Below are 26,081 nucleotides of genomic sequence, written 5' to 3'. Positions count from 1 at the left end.
CAGCCATGCAGGATTCATGGTGTCACTACTTCAGACATTAGTCGAGTCCATGCTACGTCGTGTTGCGGCATTTCTGCGTGCTCGTGGGGGCCCTACACGATATTAGACAGGTATACCAGTTTCTTTGGCTCTTCAGTGTGGTATGTAAGTATCAACACAAAAACGACTAAATACCGAATTCTATCTATAGATACTGTCTGAGTTAACTCTTGGTGTTGTTTGGTTGTTGATTATGAAAAGGAAAGGAGCTACAGTCTGTAATCATAATAAATAATAATAATAATAATATTGCATTTGGCCTGCTATATTAAGAAAGATTTAAATCTTAAACTTTCCACTACTGTCACTGTTGTTTATAATTTACCCTTACATCTTGGACAAGCAGTGCATACCTTTTGCCCACTGAATGCGCGCCACTGAGTAGAACGTACTCCAAAACAAACAAATGCATCAGGCAACACAGTGAAGTGGAAGGCATAATTATGACTGCCATTAAAATGAAGTAGGATATTGCCAGGGCGCGTAGCATTAAGAATGGATGGTTGAAGCAATGACATTCTTTACTCAATTCTGAATGGTAAGAAAATAACGAGATCTCTAACTAATAGGTGGTGAGAGGAAGATACATGAAAAAGCTATGGCGGACCTTGCAGTGTAGAGCAGAGGACTTTAAAGCTTGAAGTACCGTACTTCATACGCAATTCAACAAAACTTTTACATCACCATCTAAAGTCTTACAGCATCTTGCTACGTCGTGCAGGTGTGTTGCTATTATGACCGTTTCTTTATTGATCGGATGGCTTTTGTAACGTACACATAGTTGCCACCAGCGATACCTACGGGTAGGACGCCGCACTCAAATAGATTGCGCCCTTCCACCTGAAAATAAGCACCAGTAGGACCGCATTAGAGCCGTCCGTGGAACGCACTGTGAACATCCATCTTGCTGCGAAGGACAGAGGCGACCACGAAGAATTCGTGACTACATCACAGCACGATGTATCTCACGTACCTACGTACTTAAGCTAACATAGTTTCATCTTAAATTCGAAGCGGCAGAGTGCAGCAAATATGCACAAATGTGAAATAAAACTCCAAAATATTAATAACATTAATGTTACTTACAAGTCTTCAAGAATTTTTATAAAAAAATTAGGAGGTATTACCTTTCAGCACGCTCTCGAGTGATGACGTTCTCTCGTTAAATTCGATAAACGTGAGACAGAAATGTTGTTATCCTGCGATTTTCTGTTCTGAGTGGGCGATGTGGTGTGATTACTTCTTCTTTTGTTTTAAGTGTAATTTCTCAATCATTTACTGACTAATTTTCTGTTAATCCGCCGATAATAAATGTGTGAATGTATTCTGTTATCAAAAGGCATTGTTTATAAAATTATTCCCATTGTGAAAACATGTGAAAAGTAATAATTTAACGTAAATTGATTTATTAACTGGTATTCCCAGTTAGGATTAATTGTAATGAGTGTTGTACACGATAGAGGAGACGAAGACACTTGTGAGTGTGAGCTGGGGGGTTAAAGTAATCTGTAATTCAAGCGTGCTCCAGTTCAAGGTTTTTATCAAAGTCAGTAAACTGAGAAAGTGGTGAACAGTGATTTGGCATCGAATGGAGCATTTAATAAGGTGTGTCTAGATGTCGTACAAAGTGACGTTAGCTTTGAGAGAGACTGTGTCGTGTATTAAAGTGTCGTCGTGTCGGCGTGAAAAAGTGGAGCTGTAGAACTATTTGATGAACACTACATGGAAACGTCTTGTCTTTACTGCACATGAGGACAGTGGATGTGTTAAAGAAAGTGAAACTAGAGCAGTGACAACACTGTGTGAACAGAAGGAGAAGGAGATGATGTTCAGAACAACTTTAATGACGATTCATCATGGTAGGGCAGTTATAGCACCAAGAGCAGAAGGAATAATTAATTTATAAGCGTTATGTCTCACAGCTTTAATAAATGATCGTTAAGCTTCATTTTAAACGGGCTGCAGACCAAAATTATTTTGAGTACAGTAATACCAGCAGCTCCTTAACAGAGGGTTACCGTATTTGTAGGGATAGCGTCTTTTGAAGAGGAACAACGGAGCAGCCAAGATGTATTGATACACAAATTTATTGTGTATCATATGTCAACCGTTACAGTTAAACCAATTTCTGCATCGAATGTGCAAGGTATGGTAGCGTCCTTAGTTACGTCTGTCAATGTAGGACAATCTACGGAAATGTTCTGTGTGTTTTCCTTCTTCCACGACCTTTAGTATTCCTGAACAACCTTCTTTTTTCCATTACAAATTTATCATCTCCACTGAACGTCGCCATGTTTTTCCCAGTGTAATGTTATCCCATTCTTATTAATATGATAACATTCCTTCGTAATCATCTCTTCGCAGCAGAAAAGTATGACAGAATGCAGCTCTTGTCCTCCTGTTAGTGACCTACATGCTACTGGCCAATGAGCAGCTAACCAGTTAGTTTTCTTCTGATCATACAGCTTAAATTACTTCGTTAATGCTAAAACAATAAATATTTATCAGTACCTTTGGCAAACAAAGTTGCTTTCATTTGACACTATTTGTGGTAGTACACGCTCCTAGGTTGATGTTAATGACATTATGACGAGCTATCTAATTAAATGGGATAAATGTTGTCGTAATACACGTTGTTTACGTGCATTTGCTGGAGAATAGTATGATGGTTCAAGAGAAAAAGATACACCACAGAAGAATTTTATTACGGTTTCGGTGATAACTTCGAAAAACAGAAAACTATCTGCAATTTGTAGTCGATAGTTCATGACCCCTTTCTCGTTACATTATGAGTTGTCGCCTCTTGTTTTCGAAAGTAATAACACTGTTGTCACGTGTGTCAACTGTGTACGTTATCCGTTATGAATATGTGAAATGTAGGTAGCTGTTTGAAGAGCAGGTATGTAGCGGTCATATTCTAGAGTGAATTGTAGAAAGAGACGCCATTCCACTGAACTGTATAGTAGCAATAATTTATGTTATAGGATCAGTTCTGAATTTGAAAATCGACGTGGATACATCAGTGAAAAATAGAGCTAGTTATATGCTTCCATTGTTCGAAGTCCTTGTTGAAACTGCAGATCCCCCTCTAACTGCCGGGATAAGTACGTTGAAAGGTCGGAGAAATTTAACGACGTATCATTTCCAGCATGAATATGCCGAGAAGAATATTACGTTGTTCTATATCTTTTGTTTATAAGTAAGGCAGTGTCATCCAATGATCCCTTCAGTGCAGATGCACACTAAGCTTGAACTCTTACTTGAATCGGCGAGATGCCTCGAGTAATAACGCTGATGATCAGGGCCACTGTAGTAATAGTGTGTTGCATAAGTTGAGCATTTGGGTATGACGGGAGGGTAGTCTGTGCGGTTGTGTACACCACTGTGACTGGTTGGTGTAATGGTGACGTACGTTTGAATCCTAGTATGGAATAAATTTTCTACCTGCCCCATTTATATAAATCAATGCCCGGTGGCTGCCAATGCCTTTAATTCCTTTGTGTCTTGATTACTGTGTTCAAGCAGTCTTCAGCTTCAGCACAACCTTACCTTAGCATTTCATGTGTGATCTCCAGTACTGCGAAATTTTAAGCCAAAAATTGATGCTTCAGCGTAAAGAAGACTTTCCTCATTAAAAAGTCACGTTATAAAAATATTTACCAGTTCAAGATTTAATGGAATTCTTTACGAATCAATATATCTAGATGCTATGTACACATTTTTTTTACTCATGATAACATAGGATATAAAAATTATGGTCTTTACATAATTGATGCTAAGCTAACGAAGAAGAAAATTAGAGTGGCTACAACGTTTGAATATAGTATCCTAAATGTAATTAAATGTTTTTAAATGTCAATAATTGAAGCTTAAAGTTTAAAATTTGTAACAGTTACATCGAATTAAAATATTGATGTACAGGATTTCAAATTTCTTCTCCTTACGTGGGCCTCTAAGTTTCCCATCGGACTTCTCTGCTTCAGAAGAGAATGATTAACTGTGACGAACAGAGAACTCGTCGAACGATGTAGGCGGCTCTTACACTGTAGTCAAGAGTCTCAGTTTTCAGTAAACATTTTATTAAAACCTACGAAAGAGAATCATCTGCAAGTCCATACTCTATTCATTACAGTTCCGGTATTGTCCTTAAAATACATTTACACTGGGATCGGGTCAGAATACAAGCAATAGTGAAATACTTCTGTGGCACAAGGGGGGACAAAAGTCACGACTGGTGAAAAACTTCTTGTTTAGAATGGCACTGGCGCCATCGCCGGCGATGCGACAAGAGAGGCTGACGCCGGCCTCCAGGCGGCGGTCAGGGGTTCGTGGCTCGTCGCGGGCGACGAACTTATCTGGCAGCTAGCGCCAGTAGCGGCAGGATCACGAACCACAGCACGGCGTCCACGTCAGAGCCGGACGACGTCTTCCTCCGCTGTATGGCCGCCATCTTGTCACCTGAGATAACAGATAAGGCGAAAAGGGAGAGAAACAAAAGAAGTTCTCATCGTGTGCGCGCGAGTACTACTTACATGTTGGGACACACAAAGTAAAACATTTCTAAGTTACGCTTCCTAAACTTTAACGTTACCAATGAATCGAGTTAACAGTTCACACCTTTCTTCTCATCAAAATAGACAGTATTTAAAAAAGAATAGCGGGGTATACCATAATTCTTAGCTGGTTTATAGAAGTTATTCAGCACTAAGATGAAAGAACAACAGGGTCTGTTATGTCAAATTGTTACTTGTGGCGCTGGCAGTAAAGATGGAAAATCCGAATAGAGAATCTCTGGGATGTGATTGCTTGAAAGCCTTTGATCTGTAATTACAGATCAAAGTGCATCTCTTTTAAACAAGACTGTCATCGCTAAGGCTCTGGCATGCTGACATCACTCTGAAAATAGGTTGTAGGGTATGGAACGGTGAGGACTGACAAACCAAATCGTTGAGCATATTACCCCTTCTTGCACTTGGGGTTAAGAAATCAGCCAACAAAATTAAATGCGAGGTGACAGTTCCAGTGAGTTCTGTGTTGGGGATTTCCAGATTTTAACTGCAACGACTACTCCAGATATGGTAACAATGGTTTGGGGGGAATGTGCCAACTGCGTTTATGCTGTGCGACATATTACATTAGAATATAACAGTTACATGACAAACTGCTTGAGTTGCTGTTGTGTCATGTATAATTCGTCGATGTAAATCAAAGCTAATGAAAATGACGTAGCTTACAAAATACCATATTCTTTTTTAAATGGTTCAAATGGCTCTGAGCACTAAGGGACTTAACATCTTAGGTCATCAGTCCCCTAGAACTTAGAACTACTTAAACCTAACTAACCTAAGGACATCACACACATCCATGCCCAAGGCAGGATTCGAACCTGCGACCGTAGCAGTCGCGCGGCTCCGGACTGAGTGCCTAGAACCGCGAGACCACCGCGGCCGGCCTTTTTTAAATGTCCTGTGTATTAAAGGTCAGAAAAATATTATATGAAACTGTTGTTTTCTTAACACTGAACAACCTGATAGAGCTATCATATATTAAATGTATTACTGAATACCCACAGTTGCCTAGGGGCACAAAGGTAGTTTCCTTCACTTTGGACTATCAAACACGAGACGTGATTTGTACTCAAGTGTACTGTGGCCGATTTTTGAAAATATACTGTTATTTTAAGATAATTACAGGCATAATTATTTAGTTCCCTTAAACTAAAACAAATATTTTAAGTTCATATCAGTGCTAATAACAATAATCAGTAGTACAGCAAATTGAATGTGCTGAAAAATGTGTAAACCGGTAAGACAATGATCTTTCTGACGTTGCAAAATTGGTAGCCACTGCAGAATTAATACACAGGGCGTTCTTGCAGTATAAGTGTAAGGGATAGACAAACGAAAACAGAGACACGGAAAGAAAGAAATTAGACAGTTTATTATTTCAAACGTAATCGCCATAACTGTTAATGCATTCAATGTACTGTGAGACAAGACGGTAAATGCCTTCTTGGAAAAATGTTTTTGGTTCCTCAGGTAATCATGATTGTACCTAGGCATGAACCTCTCCATCCGATGCAAATCGACGGTAGCGAATGTGTTTCGCCAGGACTCCAAAATGTGGAAGTCGCATGGGGACGGGTCGGGCCTATATGGAGGATGTGTAAGAGCTTCCCGTCCACATGCTGGGAGATTATTTCGGCTACCCTGCAGAAGTTTCACCGGGAAATCCTTACACATCCTCAACCCAGATTTCTACCACCCGACTTCCACGCTTTTGGAGCCGTGAAGAAACATATTCGTGCCCGTCGATTTGCTTCGGACAAATAGATACACGTCAGGGTATGATCATGGTTCCGCACGCAACTGCCAACGTTTTTCCGTGCAGGCATTTTCCGCCTTGTCTCACAGTGGGGTAAATATATCTAACAGTGATGGCGATTGATTCTGAAGTACTAAACAATTTACATACTTTTTCCATCTGCGACGTTAGCATTCGAGTGTCTTTTATACGTTCTACGTAGAAACGCTATTAGAGTTTCAGAGTATTTCAAGGAGGAAAGGACGGTTAGCGGTAACATCTGGTCGAAACTATCGTCATTAGAAAGGAGACAATTTCGTAGCCGATAGGCGGAGAAAAAAATCTATTAGGTTTGATTAAGAAATGACCTCCGCACTGACTCACATTTAGGGTAATTACAGACAATGTACAAGGGGGAGGATGGGGATTTTTTTATAATATCAGTTTATTTTTTAATACAATACCAGTGTACACTAATAACTTGCGGGCACCCTCAGATAACTTCTGCAAATCACTCAAACAAAAAAAAAAAGGTCTCCGATTTCGAGTCCAACCAAGTGTTCACAGCATCAATCACTGAATCATCACTGTCAAATCGTCGTCCTTTGAGGTCTTTTTCTAGGTTTGGGAAAAGAAGAAAAAACTGATGAAGCCAAATCTGGAGAATATGGTGGATGACATCGCAATTAGAACCCACTGTCACAGCAGACTTTCTAGTGTTGCTAGGGCGTTGTGCGCTGGTGCGTTGTCCTCGTGGAAAAGAACTCCGAGCGCCAATTTTCCTCGCCTGTTTCGTCTTTTCTTTCTCTCTTCTCTCAAACGGCACAGGAAGGTGCATTAGTATGCTGGATTGACAGTTGGCGGACGATTTATTCACTACACGCTCCCGTCTCTGCTCTGCATTCAAGTCTTTCGGGAAACACCGAGCTGAAACTTTCCGCATTCCCAAATTATGCTCCGACAATGTCCAGGAGCACAGCCACCCATCGGAGATTCCAAATGTGACTTCAATGTGCTGCAACGTTGTTCGACGATCCTACAAAACCGTGTCGTGAATTACAGTCACAGTTAAATCAGTGACAACGGTGACAGGCCTTCCGCTTCCTGGCGCATCTTCCACACTCTTTCTTCCACGTTTGAAATCAGACACGCAGATTTTCACTGTTGCTTAAGACGAAGCACTGACCTTAAGTGTATTCCGCACGTCCTCTGTAATTTTTGTCGGGCATCACTTCCGTGAGATGAAGATAATCGATCACAGCACGGTTGCGGATTCTCTTGATGTTCGCCATTTTGCGTACACTGCGGTATACAACGCACCTTAGCGGCAAAACTAGTGAAGCTGGAAATTTGACTTGGATACCCACAAAGGATTATCGTAAAAGTAAGTGTTGTTGGTTGAACGAGACATTACGGTAACTTTCTTGGGCTGCCAACTTTTCGACCGCCCCTCGTATATTAAAACAGCAAAACGGAAATCTCAACGTAGCTTCTCTCAGCTAAGAGTCTACTGCCATTTATATTCTGTTAGAAAGCAGATTTCGTTCGTACGGCAGACACTCATTGGATTGTCTTTGTACTGATGAGATAATATTCAGTTCCAGCATTCCCTTGAAGATAAAAATAACAATCACTGTACTTCATACAGAGGAAGACGGTATAGAAAGAAAGAGCAACGCTGCGAGAGGAAATTGCAAAGACTGTGTTTTCCAATTTAAATGTTCAACTTCCGCTGAAAGTGTCACTGAAATGAGTGCTACATTTTCAGATATGGGAAACGTAGCCAAACTACATTTTCGCTACTGATTCACAGCACTGTGAAAGCACAATAGCATGATGTTATCTTTGGCACGTAAACCAGTTGCGTTGGGCGGTGAAATAGTATTTCTACATTATTTTGCAAACAACCGGAATCATATTACAAAAGTCGTCCATACATGCAATTCACATAGATTGTAAGGCAGTTTTTGAAGAGATCTTCGCTGGGAGCCATCTAATTTGATGTGTTGATTTTATCTTTGTTGATTATATCTTCGGGACATGTGCTGAAAGAGATGAGTCGTCAGATCCAGATGGAATCTGAACTCGGTTTTACAGAGAGTGCTCACCGGCAGTGGCTCCATATTTACGTTGCACTTGAGAATCTCTCTTCCAGTGGTAATTCCCGAACGAAACACCGTCAGGTGGCTTGCGGAGTATGGATGTAGATGTAGATGTAGATGTAGGTGACTTCCATAGTGTACCACAAATACGAATGCTAGTAGAACGGACCAGTGAATTACGAAACAATATCCATAGCGTTGAATTGTTGCAGAATTCTTGTACATATTCTAAGATCGAATTTAATCTTTTTCCGTGGGGGAAAAAGCTTGTATTTGCATATCAACACCGATTTTGAGATCATAGTTCATGTGAAATTCAGACTGCCCTTTCCTGAGAACGAAGGATGGAGGGCAAGAGCGACATTCCATATTCATAGATTTCTGGGAAGCGTTTTACACACTGGCACGCTACAAACTTAAGAAAGTCCGAGCATATAAACAGGTTCTCAGATACGTCAGTGGCTTGAAGACATTTTAAGTAGTAGAACTCCGTACGTGGTCCTGGCCAGCGAGTGTTCATTAAAGACAAGGGTGCCATTAGGAATGCCACGGGTAAGTATAATAGGATCCCTCTCATTCCCTATACACGTAAATGATTTTACGGGTAGGGGAAACAGGAGATTGCGACTGTTTGCTGTTAACAGTGTTGATTGGTTGGTTGATTCGGGGGAGGGGACCAAGCAGTGAGGTCATCGGTCCCATCGGAAGAGGCAACGATGAACAAGGAAGTCGGCCGTGTCCTTTCAAAGGAACCATACCGGCATTTGCCTGAAGTGATTTAGGGAAACCACGGAAAACCAGAATCTGGACGGCCGGACGCTGGTTTGAACCGTCGTCCTCCCGAATGCGAGTCCATTGTGCTAACTATTATGCCACCTCGCTCGGTTCTTAACGCAGTAGTGCACCGTAAAACGTTGTATTTGAGTGAATCTAGGAGGATACTGGATGACTTGAGTAGAATTTCTGTTATGTGTGATGAAAGGCAGCTCTGAATATGGGAAAACGTAAGCCAATGAAGGTGGCTGTGGAAACAATCCTGTAGTGTTGGGAAACAGAGTTATTGTTGAGCTGCTTCACAGAGCTATTAAATATCAAGCGCAATGTTGAAAAGTTACCAGCAGGTTCCATCAAAACACGAGTATTATAGAAGAGTCCCATGAAATCAAATGGAAATGCTTGGAGGGAAGAAGACGTTCTTTTTGTGAAACTCTACTGAGAAATTTTAGATGATTGACATTTGGGGCATACTGCACAATCATCATACTGCCATAATCTCGCACGAGGACTGCCGAAGTATATAAGAGAAACTGGGGCTCGTACGGAAGCGTACGGAGAGACGTTTTCCTCTTGTTTCATTTGCGAGTGGCATAGGAAAGGGAATGAGTAGCAACAGTGTAAAGTACAATCCGCCATGCAACAGGCGGAACAATACTTAGCCCCGTTTCCACAAAACGCCACCCAGGGAGATGGCGCAGTGGTTAGCACACTGGACTCGCATTAGGGAGGACGACGGTTCAATCCCGCGCCCGGCCATCCTGATTTAGGTTTTCTGTGATTTCCCTAGATTACTTGATGGTTCCTTTGAAAGGGCACGGTCGATTTCCTTCCCCATCCTTTCCTAATCCGAGCTTGTGCTCCGTTTCTAATGACCTCGTTGTCGACTGGACGTTAAACACTAATCTCCTCCTCCTCCTCCTCCCACAAAACGCCATACGGGCAACACTTATTGATACTATTTATAGCAAAAGAGGCACGGAACCCCTCTTCGCGGCAACACACGAATGGAGAGGAGCACACTCTGAGAAGTCCATGGTACTTTCTGAGAGCCGGCACGCATGATTTATCGCTTGTACCCAACTCAAGAAAACGTCGAGAACAGAGATTCTAGATTACAAAACCCAGTATTTTGGAAAGTACCGTTCTATCTGCGTCATTCGATTTCCAACCACTGGTGTGGAACTTGACATTTTCGCGTCTCATATCGTCACAGTTAGAACTGGTAAAGCTATACTCTCGTAGGACTTTAATCTTTCTTGTAGTCCCTATGAATCAGTTGAATACATGCTAAATAGCTACATATGCTGGAAGACAAAAAGCACGTAACTATCGATCTTCAGTGTAGGTCCGTATGGATTTCCCTATTTCCGAAGACTCTTAGCCGGATCCAATACAGGTGACCCTACCGTAGGATACACGGCCACCTCAGTTGTTAGCGTTAACCTCATGTCATATTTCTGTATATCCATTGTGGATGACAAACTGCGACTGTGATTTAAACTGTGCGATTTATCTGGAAATAAACATGCAGTGAGTCAAAAAACTAAAAACGCGATTTATCTGGTGATAAATATGCAACCAGTCAAAAAACTAAAAAAGCGACTGGATGCATTTTATTACAAGATGAATCGCCAACTTATAGCTTATATTTGCTTACAGCACGCAACGGTATTGGCTCCTTACCTAGCCTGCATTTATCGTGAATATATCGCCCAGCACAAAGAGCCAAGCGCCTGGAGAAAAGCGCAGGTAACTCCAGCATAATAAGAAGGATAAAAGAATGCACCCGCAAAATTACAGACCAATATCGCTAACTTCGGTTTGCTGCACCACCATTGAACATATTCTCAAATCGAATATAATAAACATTCTTGAGACTTACAAGCTTATGTCCACGAATCAGCATGGTTTTAGATAGCATCGCTCGTGCGAAACTCAGCTTGCCGTTTTGTCATTTGATATATTGTAAAAAATGGATGGAGGGCAACAGGCAGATTCCATATTTCTACATTTCCGGGAAGCATTTGACACGGTGCCCCGTTGCAAGCCGTTATCGAAGGTTTGAGCATTTGGAATAAGTTCACAGATATGTGTCTCGAAGACTTCTTAAGTAATAGAATGCAGTATGTTGTCCTCGACGGCGGCTGTTTGTGAGAGACAAAGGTATTTTCAGGAGTGCCCCGGGGTACTGTGATAGGACCACTGTTGTTAATGATTTGGCTGACAGGGTGGGCAACAAACAGTGGTTATTTGATGTTTATGCCTTGGTGGACAGTAAGGATTCGAAGTTGAGTGACTACAGGATGATACAAGACGACTCAGACAAAATTTCCGGTTAGTGTGATGAATAAATATGAAAAACTTTAAGTTAATTCGCATGAGTAGGAAGATGTTGGGATACAGTATTACTAATATCGTGCTTCACTCAGTCAAGTAGTTTAAATGTCTGGACGTATTATTGCAAAACGATGTGAAATGGAACGAGCACGTGAGAACGGTGGTAGAGGAGACGAATGGTCGACTTCTGTTTAGTGGGACAAGAGTGGTTGACCTGAAAAGGAGACCGCTTATAGGACGCTGGTGCGACGTATTCTTGAATACTGCTCTGGTGTTTGAGATCCGTAACAGCTCGGTTTGAAGGAATACATCGAAGCAATTTAGAAACGGGCTGTTAGATTTGTTACCGGTAGGTTCGAAAAACACGCAAGTGTTACGGAGGTGCTTCACGAACTCAAATGGGGATTCCTGGAGGCAAGGTGACGTTCTTTTCGAGAACCGCCCTTCAGAAAATTTAGAGAATTGGCATTTGAAGCTGACTACCAAATGATTCTGTTGCTTCCAACATACACTGCGCGTAAGGACCGCGACGATAAGATCGAGAAATTAGAGCTCACACGGACTGGAACACGTGAGGCAATACTAGCCCTACGACTTATCTTAGAAGAAAGATTAAGGAAAGGCAAACCTACGTTTCTAGCATTTGTAGACTTAGAGAAAGCTCTTGACAATGTTGACTGGAATACTCTCTTTCAAATGCTAAAGGTGGCAGGGGTAAAATACAGGGAGCGAAAGGCTATTTACAATTTGTACAGAAACCAGATGGCAGTTATAAGAGTCGAGGGATATGAAAGGGAAGCAGTGGTTGGGAAGGGAGTAAGACAGGATTGTAGCCTCTCACCGATGTCATTCAATCTGTATGTTGATCATGCAGTAAAGGAAACAAAAGAAAAATTCGGAGTAGGTATTAAAATCCATGGAGAAGAAATAAAAACTTTGAGGTTCGCTGATGACATTGTAATTCTGTCAGAGATAGCAAAGGACTTGGAAGAGCAGTTGAATGGAATGGACAGTGTCTTGAGAGGAGTATATAAGATGAACATCAACAAAAGCAAAACGAGGATAATGGAATGTAGTAGAATTAAGTCGGGTAATGCTGAGGGAATTAGATTAGGAAATGAGACATTTAAAGTAGTAAAGGAATTTTGCTATTTGGGGAGCAAAATAACTGATGATGGTCGTAGTAGAGAGGATATAAAATGTAGACTGGCAATGGCAAGGAAAGCGTTTCTGAAGAAGAGAAATTTGTTAACATCGAGTATAGATTTAAGTGTCAGGAAGTCATTTCTGAAAGTATTTGTATGGAGTGTAGCCATGTATGGAAGTGAAACATGGACGATAAACAGTTTGGACAAGAAGAGAATAGAAGCTTTCGAAATGTGGTGCTACAGAAGAATGCTAAAGATTAGATGGGTGTATCACATAACTAATGAGGAAGTATTGAATAGAATTGGGGAGAAGAGAAGTTTGTGGCACAACTTGACCAGAAGAAGGGATCGGTTGGTAGGACATGTTCTGAGGCATCAAAGGATCACCAATTTAGTATTGGAGGGCAGCGTAGAGGGTAAAAATCGTAGAGGGAGACCAAGAGATGAATACACCAAACAGATTCAGAAGGATGTAGGTTGCAGTAGGTACTTGGAGATGAAGAAGCTTGCACAGGACAGAGTAGCATGGAGAGCTGCATGAAACCAGTCTCAGGACTGAAGATCACAACAACAACAACGGACGTATATAGACAGTCGTTTTCCCCGTGCTATATTTGCGAGTGGAACAGGAAAGGAAGTGACTAGTAGTGGTTAGGTTACCCTCTGCCACGCATCGTACGGTGGTTTGCGGAGTATCTGTGTAGATGTAGATGAACACCTAAAGGTGAAGCACAGACCTTCCGGACACGACGACGCTCACGTACTGGTATGTGCTTACTTGCCTTCAAATCTGAGCTTGCGTTTGACGTTTCCTAGCGCTAAGAGGATATGAGTTTCACGCACACGTATTTTTAGGAAATGGGAGTTATGATCAAAGCTGTTTCCTATCATTGGTGGTATTTTGTGAGCTGTCGGGCCAACAAAACCGCGCTCGATTGACATACTGTCGAGGTTCGAGCTGATTTCGTACTTCTCTCCGCTGTGTTTTGTGTCGACTATGTACTATGACAGCAAATAAAACATGCTGGAGTTTACAGGCGACTGCAGTAGTACAGAGGTCTTATAGGGGGAAAGCTCAGTGCATTGTTAGCGAAAATGCAAGAGCAGATAAGTAAATACCCCTCGAACTAAGAAACGTAAGCCAAAAAGTTGGGCCGGTCGGAGTGGCCGCGCGGTAGGCGATACAGTCTGGAACCGAGCGACCGCTACGGTCGCAGGTTCGAATCCTGCCTCGGGCATGGATGTGTGTGATGTCCTTAGGTTAGGTTCAATTAGTTCTAAGTTCTAGGCGACTGATGACTTCAGAAGTTAAGTCGCATAGTGCTCACAGCCATTTGAACCACTGAACCAAAAAGCTGGGTGTTAACACTGACATTCTCATAATAGTGACAAAATGAGTTTTTCGTGGAATAGTGGTCGCTTTCCGTTTGTGAGGAATCAATTGTACAGAAATATAATATAATTTAGTTGCTCACATTTTCTGTTTTTGTACATCTGATAATACTAGCAAGTGGTCGTTTATGTAGTTACGATATGCTACCAGTCCCTTTTTCTAATTTGATACGATTTATTTACCATTAACTAGTTTTCGAACCACTGAGAGGTTATCGATGGAGGTACCGTAGGAACATTATTTTCTGGACTAAATGCATCAGAGTCTGGTGAAAATACTAGAAATTTGAGCATAAGTTAAAGAAATGACTGACTAATTTTAAGCCACACTAGATGTATATTGCCAACGTATGGACGAATCGAAATTTTGCAGTATTCATGTTGTATAATAAGAGTACAATTAAATCATATCAAATTCATATAGCGACTGGTTGCTTATCATGGACTCGTACGCGTCCGATTTAATTCACAGTTGCAGTAAGTCTGCAACGAATATAACTTAAAATAATAGCAGTGTATACTTCCACTTAGTTATAATAGGGAGATATTTTCTGCTCTAACATAAGACTCCATACGATGCTCGTCGAATTGCGCAATTCACAGACGAGAGAGAAGTTGACGGGAGTTTTTCATAAATCTTCTCCCACACCACCCAACGCCATCTCCTAAAATTAAACTCTGCAAACTACTCATTGCCTCCAAGTGTGGCAAGCCGTCTGTGGCTTGAACGACGCAGCTAAGTTTCAGTCCTTGGTGATAAATTTCTTCTAGTTAGCATGGCACCTGTTGTGAAACTTTCTGTCTGCTCGTTTGTTCGGCTCTCCGGGCACTACATCTCATTGCACCATAGATTAAACGCCTGTCAGCAAGTTTTCGGAACGACTAATGCTCCATCTTTGCAACGGCGCAGACGTTGGTCGACTCCACCGTGAGGACCACAAAGGCGACTGTGTGTTGTTTTTCAAGTTAACGTCACCGACAGTCACTGCTAGGCAGCTGTTTGTTGTTAAACGCAAGCAGTTCACATTCCGGCCTCTGAGTAGCATTTTTCAATGTACTACATCGTACAGCTTTAAATATTAATTTCCGAACATCGGTTCCTGAAATCGTAATATTCCGTTTAGGATAGTCGAAATCTCTATGACTGTGACTCTAAAAGTTTTGATACATTCTGTACACAATCGTTCAAATATAAACCTATGAAATAGCTTAATAAATGTCATAAAATGAAAAAGATGTCAGTCATTACGAGATTCCTTTATGTATACCACAGTTTCAGCAACAATCGGGTAAATACTTTGCTCGGATACAAGAAATACCTAAAACCTTTAATAGGAACTATCGATTCACAGGTAATATAAAGAGCTATTACACCTTATCTTTACAGACGCGTTAGATATAACAGTGCCGTGCCTTGAGAAACACTTTCGCAGTTTTGGGAGCTGAATAACATAATACTGTTGCGGGCTTCTGTGGTAATTACTCGTATATCAATGGGGGTGATCGAGTATTATTGGACACGCATACATTTTAGGAATTATAATATTTTGTTGGAACACACTTGATGTTAAACAATGTTATCATTCTTTACTTGATACAATTATAAAACTCGGTGTGATAAAAACACTCGTTCTTTCATCTTTTAATTTTTCTCCACCTTTCAAATTTAGTCTTTTACGGTTTTGAGGTATCAGACATGAAACTGTAATGTGTAACAAACTCATTTTTGATAAAGAAACATTTAACTGAATCGTGAATAATTATAAACTTTAACTTGTTGAACGTCTTCATTTCATTAGGCAATTTCATTGTTACCCTCAATTTTTGATTTTGGTAGTTCGCGACAGTTATCTTTGCATATCTCTGCTACATTCAGCTTTCTGAAACTTTTTCGTTGATTCAGTGAGACACTTGCGCATTTTTCTGAGGTAGGTTGGTCAACTAGCCAATGGGGAACTTGCACAGTATCGAAACGACGAGGGGTCCTTTATTTGAACCTGTGTATCATGTATTGAAGTGGGGACCTAGAAACAACGGAGAGGCTTCGTCCCCGCCGTAGCCTACAGTGGTTCACAGCCCCAGAACAGGCTACTGCAGTCCACTCACCCCACTGCCGCCCCACACCGGACCCAGTGTTATTGTGCGACTAGGCCCCCAGTGTACCCCCCGGGAACGTCTCACACCAGTGTTTGCGTGGTAGTATAATTATGATGTACGTGTACATGGAGACAGTGTTTGCGATGCAACCCTCGACATAGTGTAAATGGTTCAAATGGCTCTGAGCACTATGCGACTTAACTTCTGAGGTCATCAGTCGCCTAGAACTTAGAACTAATTAAACGTAACTAACCCAAGGACATCACTCACATCCATGCCGGAGGCAGGATTCGAACCTGCGACCGTAGCGGTCGGTCGGCTCCAGACCGACATAGTGTAACTGAGGCGGAATGAGGGGAAACTGATCACTTTCGCGCGAGGCAGATAGAAAACAGGTTTAGAAAGCATCCAGAGACTGGCCAGCACACCAGACATCGACACTAATCTGCTCCGGCGGATTCGTGCCGGGGACCGGCACGCCTTCCCGTTCGGGAAGCAGCGTGTTAGACCGGGCGGCTAGCCGGACGGGCTTTGTTTGAACGTGCTTTCACCATTATAGGTCACGCTGCATTACTTTATTTTTACTCGAGAGAGTTCTGCTTTGTGAGGCAGACTTGCTTGGTATCGATCTCAGCTCATTTGGAGGTTCTACAGTAATGAAGAAATTGTCAGTTGCTTTGCCGTGGTGAAGCTTAGGTGAACTGGTCACGGTATTTAGGAACTGCTTGCAAAATTTCTACACAGTTTGCTTGCGTTTATTCCGCGTTCCGGTGACTGATGGGGTGACCGCAACCAACATTAATTTCCACGAGGTGTCCTTTAGTTTAATCAGATAGTGTTGTTCTTGGAACTGATAATATCTGACTAACTTCCCTGAAAGTCATTTCAAAAAGTTTAACTTTTTTTTAGCTTCCTTTGCGTTATTATCATCACATATATGTCCCGACTGTTAAAGAAAAAAGCCGTAAAATTTCGGTTTTTATACTATTTGTTTTGTCCGACAAAATTGCTTTTACCGCCACAGTCCAAAAGTACCGGTGTGTAGTTTAACCTCCCTATTGCTGTTACCATGAGAAGACATTGTCACAGCGTGTACAATATGCAGGGTGATTCCGTGATAATGTTACAAACTTTTAGCGATGATAGAAAAGGGTAAACGTATCAATTTCAGTTAAGGCAGGATGGTCTGGAAACGAGTGGGTCGAATGTCATAAGCGAAAATCGTTCTGAAAATCTGACAGTTGATTTCTGCCACTACAAGCTCGTTGCTTTCATTATTTGGTTAATAGGTAGTATGGACTGAAACAAGAAAGAAATTTCTAGTAAACATGGGCTCAAACGTACCCCTTAAGAGCTTTGAGCACTCTTTCAGTAGAAGAGATATTTTACAAAGTAGCAACAATGAACAAAATGCTCATAGTTCTTAAGATACGTACTTCAGATTCCCTGTTTAGTACTCTTTTCTCTTGTTTTATTGCACACCATCTCCTCCCAAAATATAGAAGGCAAAGAGCTTGCGATAGAAGATGTTTACTGTTGGAGGGGTCACAAAGATTTTTGCTTATAACTTTCGAATCGGTCGTATCTGGCCCTTGGGTCTCTAAATACGTCAGATCAATACACAGACCATTCTCCACTACCCCTGGAAGCTTTGTAACATCATCACGGAATCACCATATAGACAAATCCAAGGATGGAAAAAAATGTACCATTACTCACTCGCAAACGAATCACAACAATCAAAAAACACATCGCATCGAAAAACTTACTAGCAACAAAAGTTGTCACTTCGGAACGGGCTATTGTCCTTGTTCAAAATCGGGTGGATACTGTTTCTTCCTCATAGTTTACACTGCAGAGCACGCGACAAGTGCTGCCTCTAGTGCCAGAGTTGAGAATCAGCTCTTGTCCGATACATCCGCCGTCCAGTACTCCACGCTATAGCGTTCGATTTGCATGTCGCACGTTCAGCCGGATTCACATTATATGAAACGTATTCACGACTGCGAATATGGGCAACCATGGCGTGTATACTTAATGACAACGATGAAAATTTGTGCCGGCCCGGGACTCGAATGCTGACATCTTGCTTATCGCTAGCAGTCGCCTTACCTTTAGGCTATCCGAGCAGGACTCAAGGCCAGACGCAAACTTCCATATGTTGTCGACCATGTGCCTGCAACCTGCACTCGTACATGCATTATGAATAATCCCGCACAGGGGAAATTTTACTTTAAAATCCCATACCCAGTATCGGGCATGCATGTTCGAAGGCATAGGCGTTGCGATGCCTACAGGCATGAAATGAACTCTCAGTTGTGAATATGAACAGCCAACATCAGCTGTATAGTGGAATGCATGTGCGAAGGAACATTGCATCGTACTTCTGAAGAGCATAGGGACTGCAATATCTCTTTATCCGGCGACTCCTGGCCAGCGATTTCCAGTTAAAATGTCTCCTCTGTAGGGGAACATACATAATGGACGTATGGGTGGTAACTGTAGACACAAAGTCGACGACACATGCAAGTTCAGGTCAGGCAGTTCAATTCTAAGGAGAGCGCTCCATATAAGCGGGAAATCAGAGTTTGAGTCCTGGTCCGGCACAAATTTTCACTGTTGTCATTCTATTATACAGCTGATGGTTGTCCACATTCGCAACTGGAAATACATTTCATGTAATCGCCAACAACACAGACGATACAGTACCATATTAGATTTACATTAAATTCTGTGGTCCTTGTGCACGTAAAATCGAGTGCCGTAAATATGTACCTCTGAATGTCTCGGTGTTCCTTTCCTCGTTTCCATAAATCCCCAGCACTTCTGAAATAACGAGTTCCTGTTTGGGTGTGTTAATACTCACGCAGCAGTTTTAGAGCTGTATAGACACGGTCGTAAAGCATACCACCTAATAATGAAACTGCAACGTTTGTGATCAAAATGACCGATTCTATTTGAGCGTCACTGTGCTCAAACGCAATTGCGGTCGTGGCCTAGGATCGTGCAGCAGCTTTGCGGTTTGCACTCTATTACACATCCATTACCGTCAGCTTCCGCTGAAAAAGCAGAATGCTGTGGCGCGTAAGAGGGGCGCTCTGCAACCTGGCGGTGCGCGCGGCGGTCGCGTTTCACTCAACGTTTGCCCTTTAACTGGCGCACGCAGGCGCCGGCTGCTTTTTAGCGGCGGGGAGGGCTGCTGTGCGATGCATCACCATTACCGGTTATTGGCGCGCGTCGGAAGTTTGCCGCGCCGGTACACGCCGCCATTCCGATGGAACGGTTATCGCGCCGATGTTCGGGCAGGCATTAGGGACGGCACGGCACGGCACGGCACGGCACGGCACGGCGAGCCGGAGCGAAGCGGGGGGCTCAGGGGTGGAGCAGCCTCTGCCTACCACCGAATTCCCGTTTCCTCCCTTACCTGCAGAATCGTACCCTCGACACAGTGGTGCTTCGTCAGCCATCTTGCTCCCACTGGTGCTACCAAATAGCGTTTCCTGTCATTCAGTTTTGTCTCGTCAGTCTTCAATATATGACGTAACTAACTTAGTGCCTGCTGCTACGTTGGAGTACACTGTATGGCCTGCAGAGGTTTACCTGTTTTTATTTAATCGAATTTTTATGTTGTTCACAAACTGCAACACCTTGTAAGCTTTTCATGCTAATTAAGGCCATATAAGCATGGCCTTTTCGTGATGTACTTTTGACCAAAAAGCGATTCTGGTGTAGTTCAAAGTTTCCATTCATTATGCCTTTTGCGTTCTTGAAGAGATATTTCCGTAGCAACTTTCATCCCCTAACAATTATTTCTTTATATCTAACCGAGAAGTGAAATACTAATTTCATAAATCTAGCTTTATAATTTTTTTAATTTAACAAAATATTTTCTTAGAAATTTTCCTCCCCTATTGCACTCCATAAGGAGCTGACTTTCCAGAAACACTGTGACACGTATTTTTTCTTTTATTGCTAACCGATAAGTCAAATACCGATTCTCATACATGTAGCCTTAAAAAACTTATAATGGTTCTTTAGCAATTATTTATTTTCAAAGAAGTTCTCACACATTATTTTTGTCCCTAAGTGGTTGAATTTACAAAAATGCTGAGATACACACTTTTTATTTCTTGACTGAGAAACCAAATACCAGTTTTCGTAGATCTAGTTTCAAAATTCCCTTAAAATTCCCTTAAAAGTGACATCGTTTTCAAAACTCTTTCATCCCCTATTCCACCCCCTTAGCAGTGGAATTTCGGACAATCCTTCCTTAAACGATGCCTTAATTGTATGATCCACACCCTCTCCCAACTTGAAGTTTCTATCCTTATCGATTTGGGCTAAACGATGATGCGTCAGCAGTTAATCAGTTAGAACATTGTCTTTTACTCACAGATTAATTAATGACTCCATGAGAGCTATGGGGTAGGCAAAGAACTGGAAATTTTGCGACAAGTAACTCAAAACAACGGTTTATACCAACAGTTATTTGGTTAGGTAGTTACGTGTTCCATAGACTGTTTGCACGATGTTCAAATAACTTAAGGAATGCAGCAGATGCGTCGTCGACAATGCTGATATTTCGACAATAGCACATTGTGCTATTTTCAAGGAAAAACTGCAGCAAGTAAGTGTTGTACAAGCAAATTTACAGCTTCGGTTTCCAAAGAAAATACGCAAAGATAACAAACACACATACTGTAAATGCTAGCATCATCACAAACCAGAGATGAACGATGTCAGAAGTTATCCATAGTGAAATTAGTAATCAACGGGTGACGTAGCAACAACTCTGTTTTTTGACAGGTGAGAGAGCAGGATTCCACACCAATTTAAACAAAAACTAGCATCTTTATTTATAAAGTTACTTGCTAATTTAATTACCAGAGTGAATTATGATAATACAGAGATGGCACCAAAGTCTACAACCCTTTTCCGTTACCAAGGAGCATTTCGAACAGGACTGGTCGTATTTTGCGGAAATATGACGTGGAGTGTGTTTTTAGACCACCATATAAGATCAGAATCCTTTTAGGTTCCGTAAAGGATGATCTTGGTTTTGCGTAAGGTGAGTATATACCGCACTCCTTCCGTTTTTGTGGGATGTCGTATATTGGCCGAACTATCAATATTGTGGAGGACCCGTGTACTGAACATAGCGGCAAACACGCTTAGAACAGCCGAGCAAATACGCAACTGCAGAACATTGTTTTTGCACCGGTCATCCTATGGAATAAAATAACACGGAGATCATGGCATTCAATTCCGGCTACTGGAATGTGGGTATAAGCGAAGCTGTTGAAAATAAGTTCGCGTGTTACCTTAAGAACAGAGACGGTGGTTTTAGTTTTATCCTGCAAGGAACCCTGCTCTCTCACTAGTCATAAACCACAAGGGCAGAGTTTATGCTACCTCACTAGTTTATCATTAATTTCTCTATCGATAACTTCTGACACGAGTGATCTTTGGTTTGTGACGGCGCTATTGTTTTCCAGTGTGTGTGTTTGTGTGTGTGTGTGTGTGTGTGTATGTGTGTGTGTGTGTGTGTGTGTGTGTGTGTGTGCTACCTTTACCGATTTTCTCTGAAAACCAACGCTTTAAATTCGCTTGCACAGCGCTTTTTTTCTTGCAATTTTGCCTTGAAAATGTCAGGGTGTGCTCCGGCCGAAATATCGGCGGTTGTCGGCGACGTTACCCGGCTGCATTCCCGTAAGTTATTTGAACACTGTAAACGCCGGGCGAAACTAATTTCTTACATTCCCATGATTTTTATCAAAATGATAAGGAATTGGTTTATAAAATTAGTTTTTAGTTTATTGTACATTGTTTTTCAATACTACTTATGCTACTACACTTAAAAACCCTTATTTAAAATGCAGACTGCATCTACATATACTATGCAAGTCACATGGTGGAGTGTGGCGGAGGGAACTTTAAGTATTAGTACCACTTTCCCATTTTCATCTCCTCATCGCAAATCGTTCGCAGGAAGAACTATTGCAGGTAACCCCCCGTACGCGTGTCTCTCAAAATTTATCTCCAGTGTCATTTTGCGAGATATAAGAAGTGTCTCAGGAAGATAATGAGACTGACAACGTTGCGCTGATCAGGAAACTCTGTGTTGTTGTTCTTGTGTAGACCGGTGTGTTCATCCCCTCTAGATTCTGAGTCCGAGTTTCAGCTCCGTACAGCCATTACTTGATTTCTGAGAGCGCCATCAGCGAAGTTGTGCTTTTGATGTGTGTTACAAAAATGGAACAGCGGAATTTAGAGCAACGTTATACCATCAAGTTTTGTATTGAGTTTGGGGAATTCACGAGTGTGACCTTTGAAAAGTTGAAACAGACCTTTGGGGAACATTCCTTACCAAGAGCACAAGACATTTTTGGAAGATCGAGAACATGTTTAAGATTAACCTCGCTCAGGAAAAACTTCATCTTGAAAAACCGATGAAAACCTCGAACGGGTGCATGATCTTGTGAGACCAGACCGACATTTAATAATAAGTATGAGGGGTCACTGTTAAACTTAAACATTTTTCCGTACATCAAACTGTGAGTGAAATTTTGCACATGCAAAAGGTTGGTCCCAAAATGGTGCCTAAAAACTCACAAATGGGCAGAAGGACAATCGAAGAAACTTGTATGTTGGTCTTCTTGAGAGGATCGCCAGTGACCGCGAATGGTCCATTCGTATATTTATTGATTATGAACCATGGGGTTTTTAGTACGATAGTGGGAGAATAGGGCAAAGTGAGGAGTGGCAGACTGAGACATATTCTCGACAGAAAAAAAAAGCTCTAATGAGCAAATAAAAGATCAAAACAACACCAACTGCTTTTTTGGTAGTAGGGGTATCGTGCATAAAGAATTTGTTCGTTTACGACACATTGTCAACCAACTGTTGTGCTGACAGGAGAAGTGTGAATCGAGTGAGGCCATACATACGAGACAAGTGCATGCTGCGTTATGACAACGTCCCATGTCACGCGGCCAGTTCCATCACGAAATTTTTCTCAAAAGTCATTCTTATTGTTCCACTGCCCTCCTATTCAGCTGTGCATTTTTTCTTTTCCCAAAACTGAAAAATGTCTTAAAAGGAAGGCATATATGAAGTTAATGGTCCTTGCCATAACACTCCCTTAACGCACAACCCAAGTTACTCTAACGTCTGCCGCCCGGTATAGCCGCAAGGTCTCAGGCGCCTTGCGACGGTTCGCACGGCTGTCCCCGTCGGAGGTTCGAGTCCTTCCTCGGGCATAGGCATGTGTGTTGTCCTCAGCGTACGTAAGTTTAAGTTAGATTAAATAATGTGTAAACCTAGGGAGCGACGACCTCAGCAGTTTGGCCACATAAGAACTTTCCACCACCACAACTCTAACGTCTGAAGACTTCTCTCCACTGAGAGTGACATGCTACGTTCCGCTTATTAGTCAGTCTTTAGTCCAAAGACACCACTCGTCTGATATTCATATGCTGGTATTTTGTTCATTAGGATCCAGCTGCGGGACTGTATCAATTGCTTTCCGGAAGTAAGGTACACGGCATCTACCTGTGAGCCTGTATCTTACGTTGATGCCATTCACGAACAGAGCGAGTTGGGTTTCTCAGGATCGTTACTTTCGTAATCCATGTTGATTCCTACAATGGACATATTCGCTCTCCAGAAACGTCATAATACGCTGGTAAAAATCATGTTTCAAAATTCTACAACAGATTGATATCGGAGGCCTACAGCAACCAATTTTCAATTACAAATTCGTATATGAAACTGAAATAACTTTCCAGAAGAAAGGATTTTAGGTTAGGTATAAAACTTGCTTTCCTACCTGCTAGACATTTTATGTTACTGGGCAAATAAAATGTTTGTTGATGCTTAATGAACTCGAGCCACTGACAACTTCAACAGTGACTGGTAAAGGCTATGTGTTTCCTTAGTATTGTAGATATGGTCATCACTACTGTTCTCAAATTCTAATGGATTATTTATGACGAATTTCACTAGCGAGAATATACACGAAGTTAAAACAATTCCTATTACAGGTTTATAGGGCTCTAGTTGAGACTTACGAAAATTCTCATAAGGAACATTTACTTACTTACTTACTTAGTTATACTGGCCACACAAACCGCAGCCGCTCCTTAGCCTCGCTCAGTCCAGCCTACCACACTTTCCTGTCATGTGCAGCTTCATCTCCCAGACCCGGTATCTGCATGTCTCCCATGGTATTATCATTCCATCTCATTCTCTGCCGTCTCAGTTGTCTCTGTCCTTCAGCTTTTCCATTCATTACAACCTTTATTACCATGTTCTCCCCTCTCCTCATCACATGTCCGTATCATCTTGGTCTCTTCATTTTCACACTCGCTACGACGTCAGGCAGTGTGTATAATTGTTTGAGCTCTCTGTTTTTCCTTATTCTCCACTGTTCATTTTCTTTCACTGGTTCATGTATTTTGAAAAGTGATGGTTTTTTTCTGTTTCCTTTGTCAGGATTTATGCCTCACTTGCATAGCACACTGTTGCCTTGATGATGGTCTGATATATTCTTATTTTTTGCCTGCTTGGCCAGTAACTTCGATCTTATGATGTTGTGGATAGCTTCTAAACATCTTTCCCCAGCTTATATTCTTGTTACTATTTCTTGTTCTATATTTTTTTGTTGGTTGATGTTAACACCTAGGTACGTGAATGTGTCTGTCTTCTGCATTGTTAGATTTCCGATTTTTGGATGGTTTGGTCCTAAATAACTCTTCTTCCTACTACCATGAACTTTGTTTCACTTTCATTTTTACATAGACCTATTTTCTTTGCTTCTTCCATTAGCACAGTCGCTATTTTCTCCAGTTCTTTCTTGTTCTCTCCTATCAACACAATATCATCTGCAAACGCCGAGACATTTACCTTTTTTCCTATGGTGACTCCTGCACTTTGACATGTTACTCTCCTCAGGGTGTTGTTTAGGGCCAATTTGAACAGTGTTGGTGATGTAATATCTCCCTGCCTTAATCCTGCTTTTACTTCAAATGCTTCTGAGAACTCATTATACACATTGATTCCATCAGAAACATTTTAGTCAGCTTGATCACCTTGTCAGGTATCCCATACTCTCCCATTATCCTCCACATTTCCTCTCTTCGTATGCTGTCATATGCTTTGTTGAAATCTATAAACAGGCGAAAGGTATCATGATTGTCCTCTCAGTTCTTATCTAATATTTTTCTTACTCTGAATATTTTGTCGATTGTTGATTTATCTTTTCTTAACACTGGTTGTGCTGTGTCTAATATTTCCTCAATGTGTCGGTTGAGCCCGTTCAGTATAATTCTTGATATTACGTTATAGCATGTGCAAAGGAAAGATATCCCTTTGCAGTTTCATGTCTGCATTTTGTCTCCTTTCTTGTATATGGGACATACAGCAGCAGTTTTCCATTCCTCCGGCATTACTTCTTTTCTTCATACCTCTTTTATCAGTTCGGCTAACCATTCATGTATCTTCTCTCCCCCTTCTTTGATGTGCTCTGCTGATATCATGTCTATTCCAGGGGCCTTCCCATTTTTTAGTCTTTTTACTGCCTCCATCACCTCCATCAGAATTGGTTTTTCGGCTAATGGTTGTACGTTCTGATCGTTTTCTTCCTTGTTTTGATTGTTGTACGTATCTACTGGGTTGTTCAGCTGTTCTTTGAAGTATTACCTCCAGTTCTCTAATTTCCTTCATTAGTACTGATTAGTTTTCCATTCTCGTCCTTCATTATCACAGCTTTAGGTCTGTACTCTTTTCTACAGCTATTCATTGTCCTGCAAAACTATTTACTATTGTTCTGGTTATAGTCCTCCTGAGCCTTATCTATATGTTAATATATGAATGCTCTTTTCTTTCG

General features: G+C 41.5%; 1 protein-coding gene across 3 annotated transcripts in view; it reads right to left on the bottom strand.

Annotated features, from left to right (window-relative positions):
• Positions 1 to 3,686: 3,686 nt before the first annotated feature.
• The window catches only part of LOC126272257 (hemicentin-2-like), a 1,823,560-nt gene continuing 1,801,165 nt past the window's right edge, over positions 3,687 to 26,081 (bottom strand). For all 3 annotated transcript variants that reach the window (XM_049974974.1, XM_049974973.1, XM_049974975.1), the window contains one exon: positions 3,687 to 4,497. In XM_049974974.1, coding sequence (XP_049830931.1) covers positions 4,391 to 4,497 — 107 coding nt within the window. In that variant the 3' untranslated portion in view covers positions 3,687 to 4,390. The remainder of the gene's footprint in view (positions 4,498 to 26,081) is intronic.

The sequence above is a fragment of the Schistocerca gregaria genome, chromosome 5, assembly GCF_023897955.1.
Source record: "Schistocerca gregaria isolate iqSchGreg1 chromosome 5, iqSchGreg1.2, whole genome shotgun sequence".
Taxonomy (NCBI): Eukaryota; Metazoa; Arthropoda; class Insecta; order Orthoptera; family Acrididae; genus Schistocerca; species Schistocerca gregaria.
Note: the sequence above shows the minus strand (reverse complement) of the source record. Positions and strands in the feature narration are given on the sequence as shown.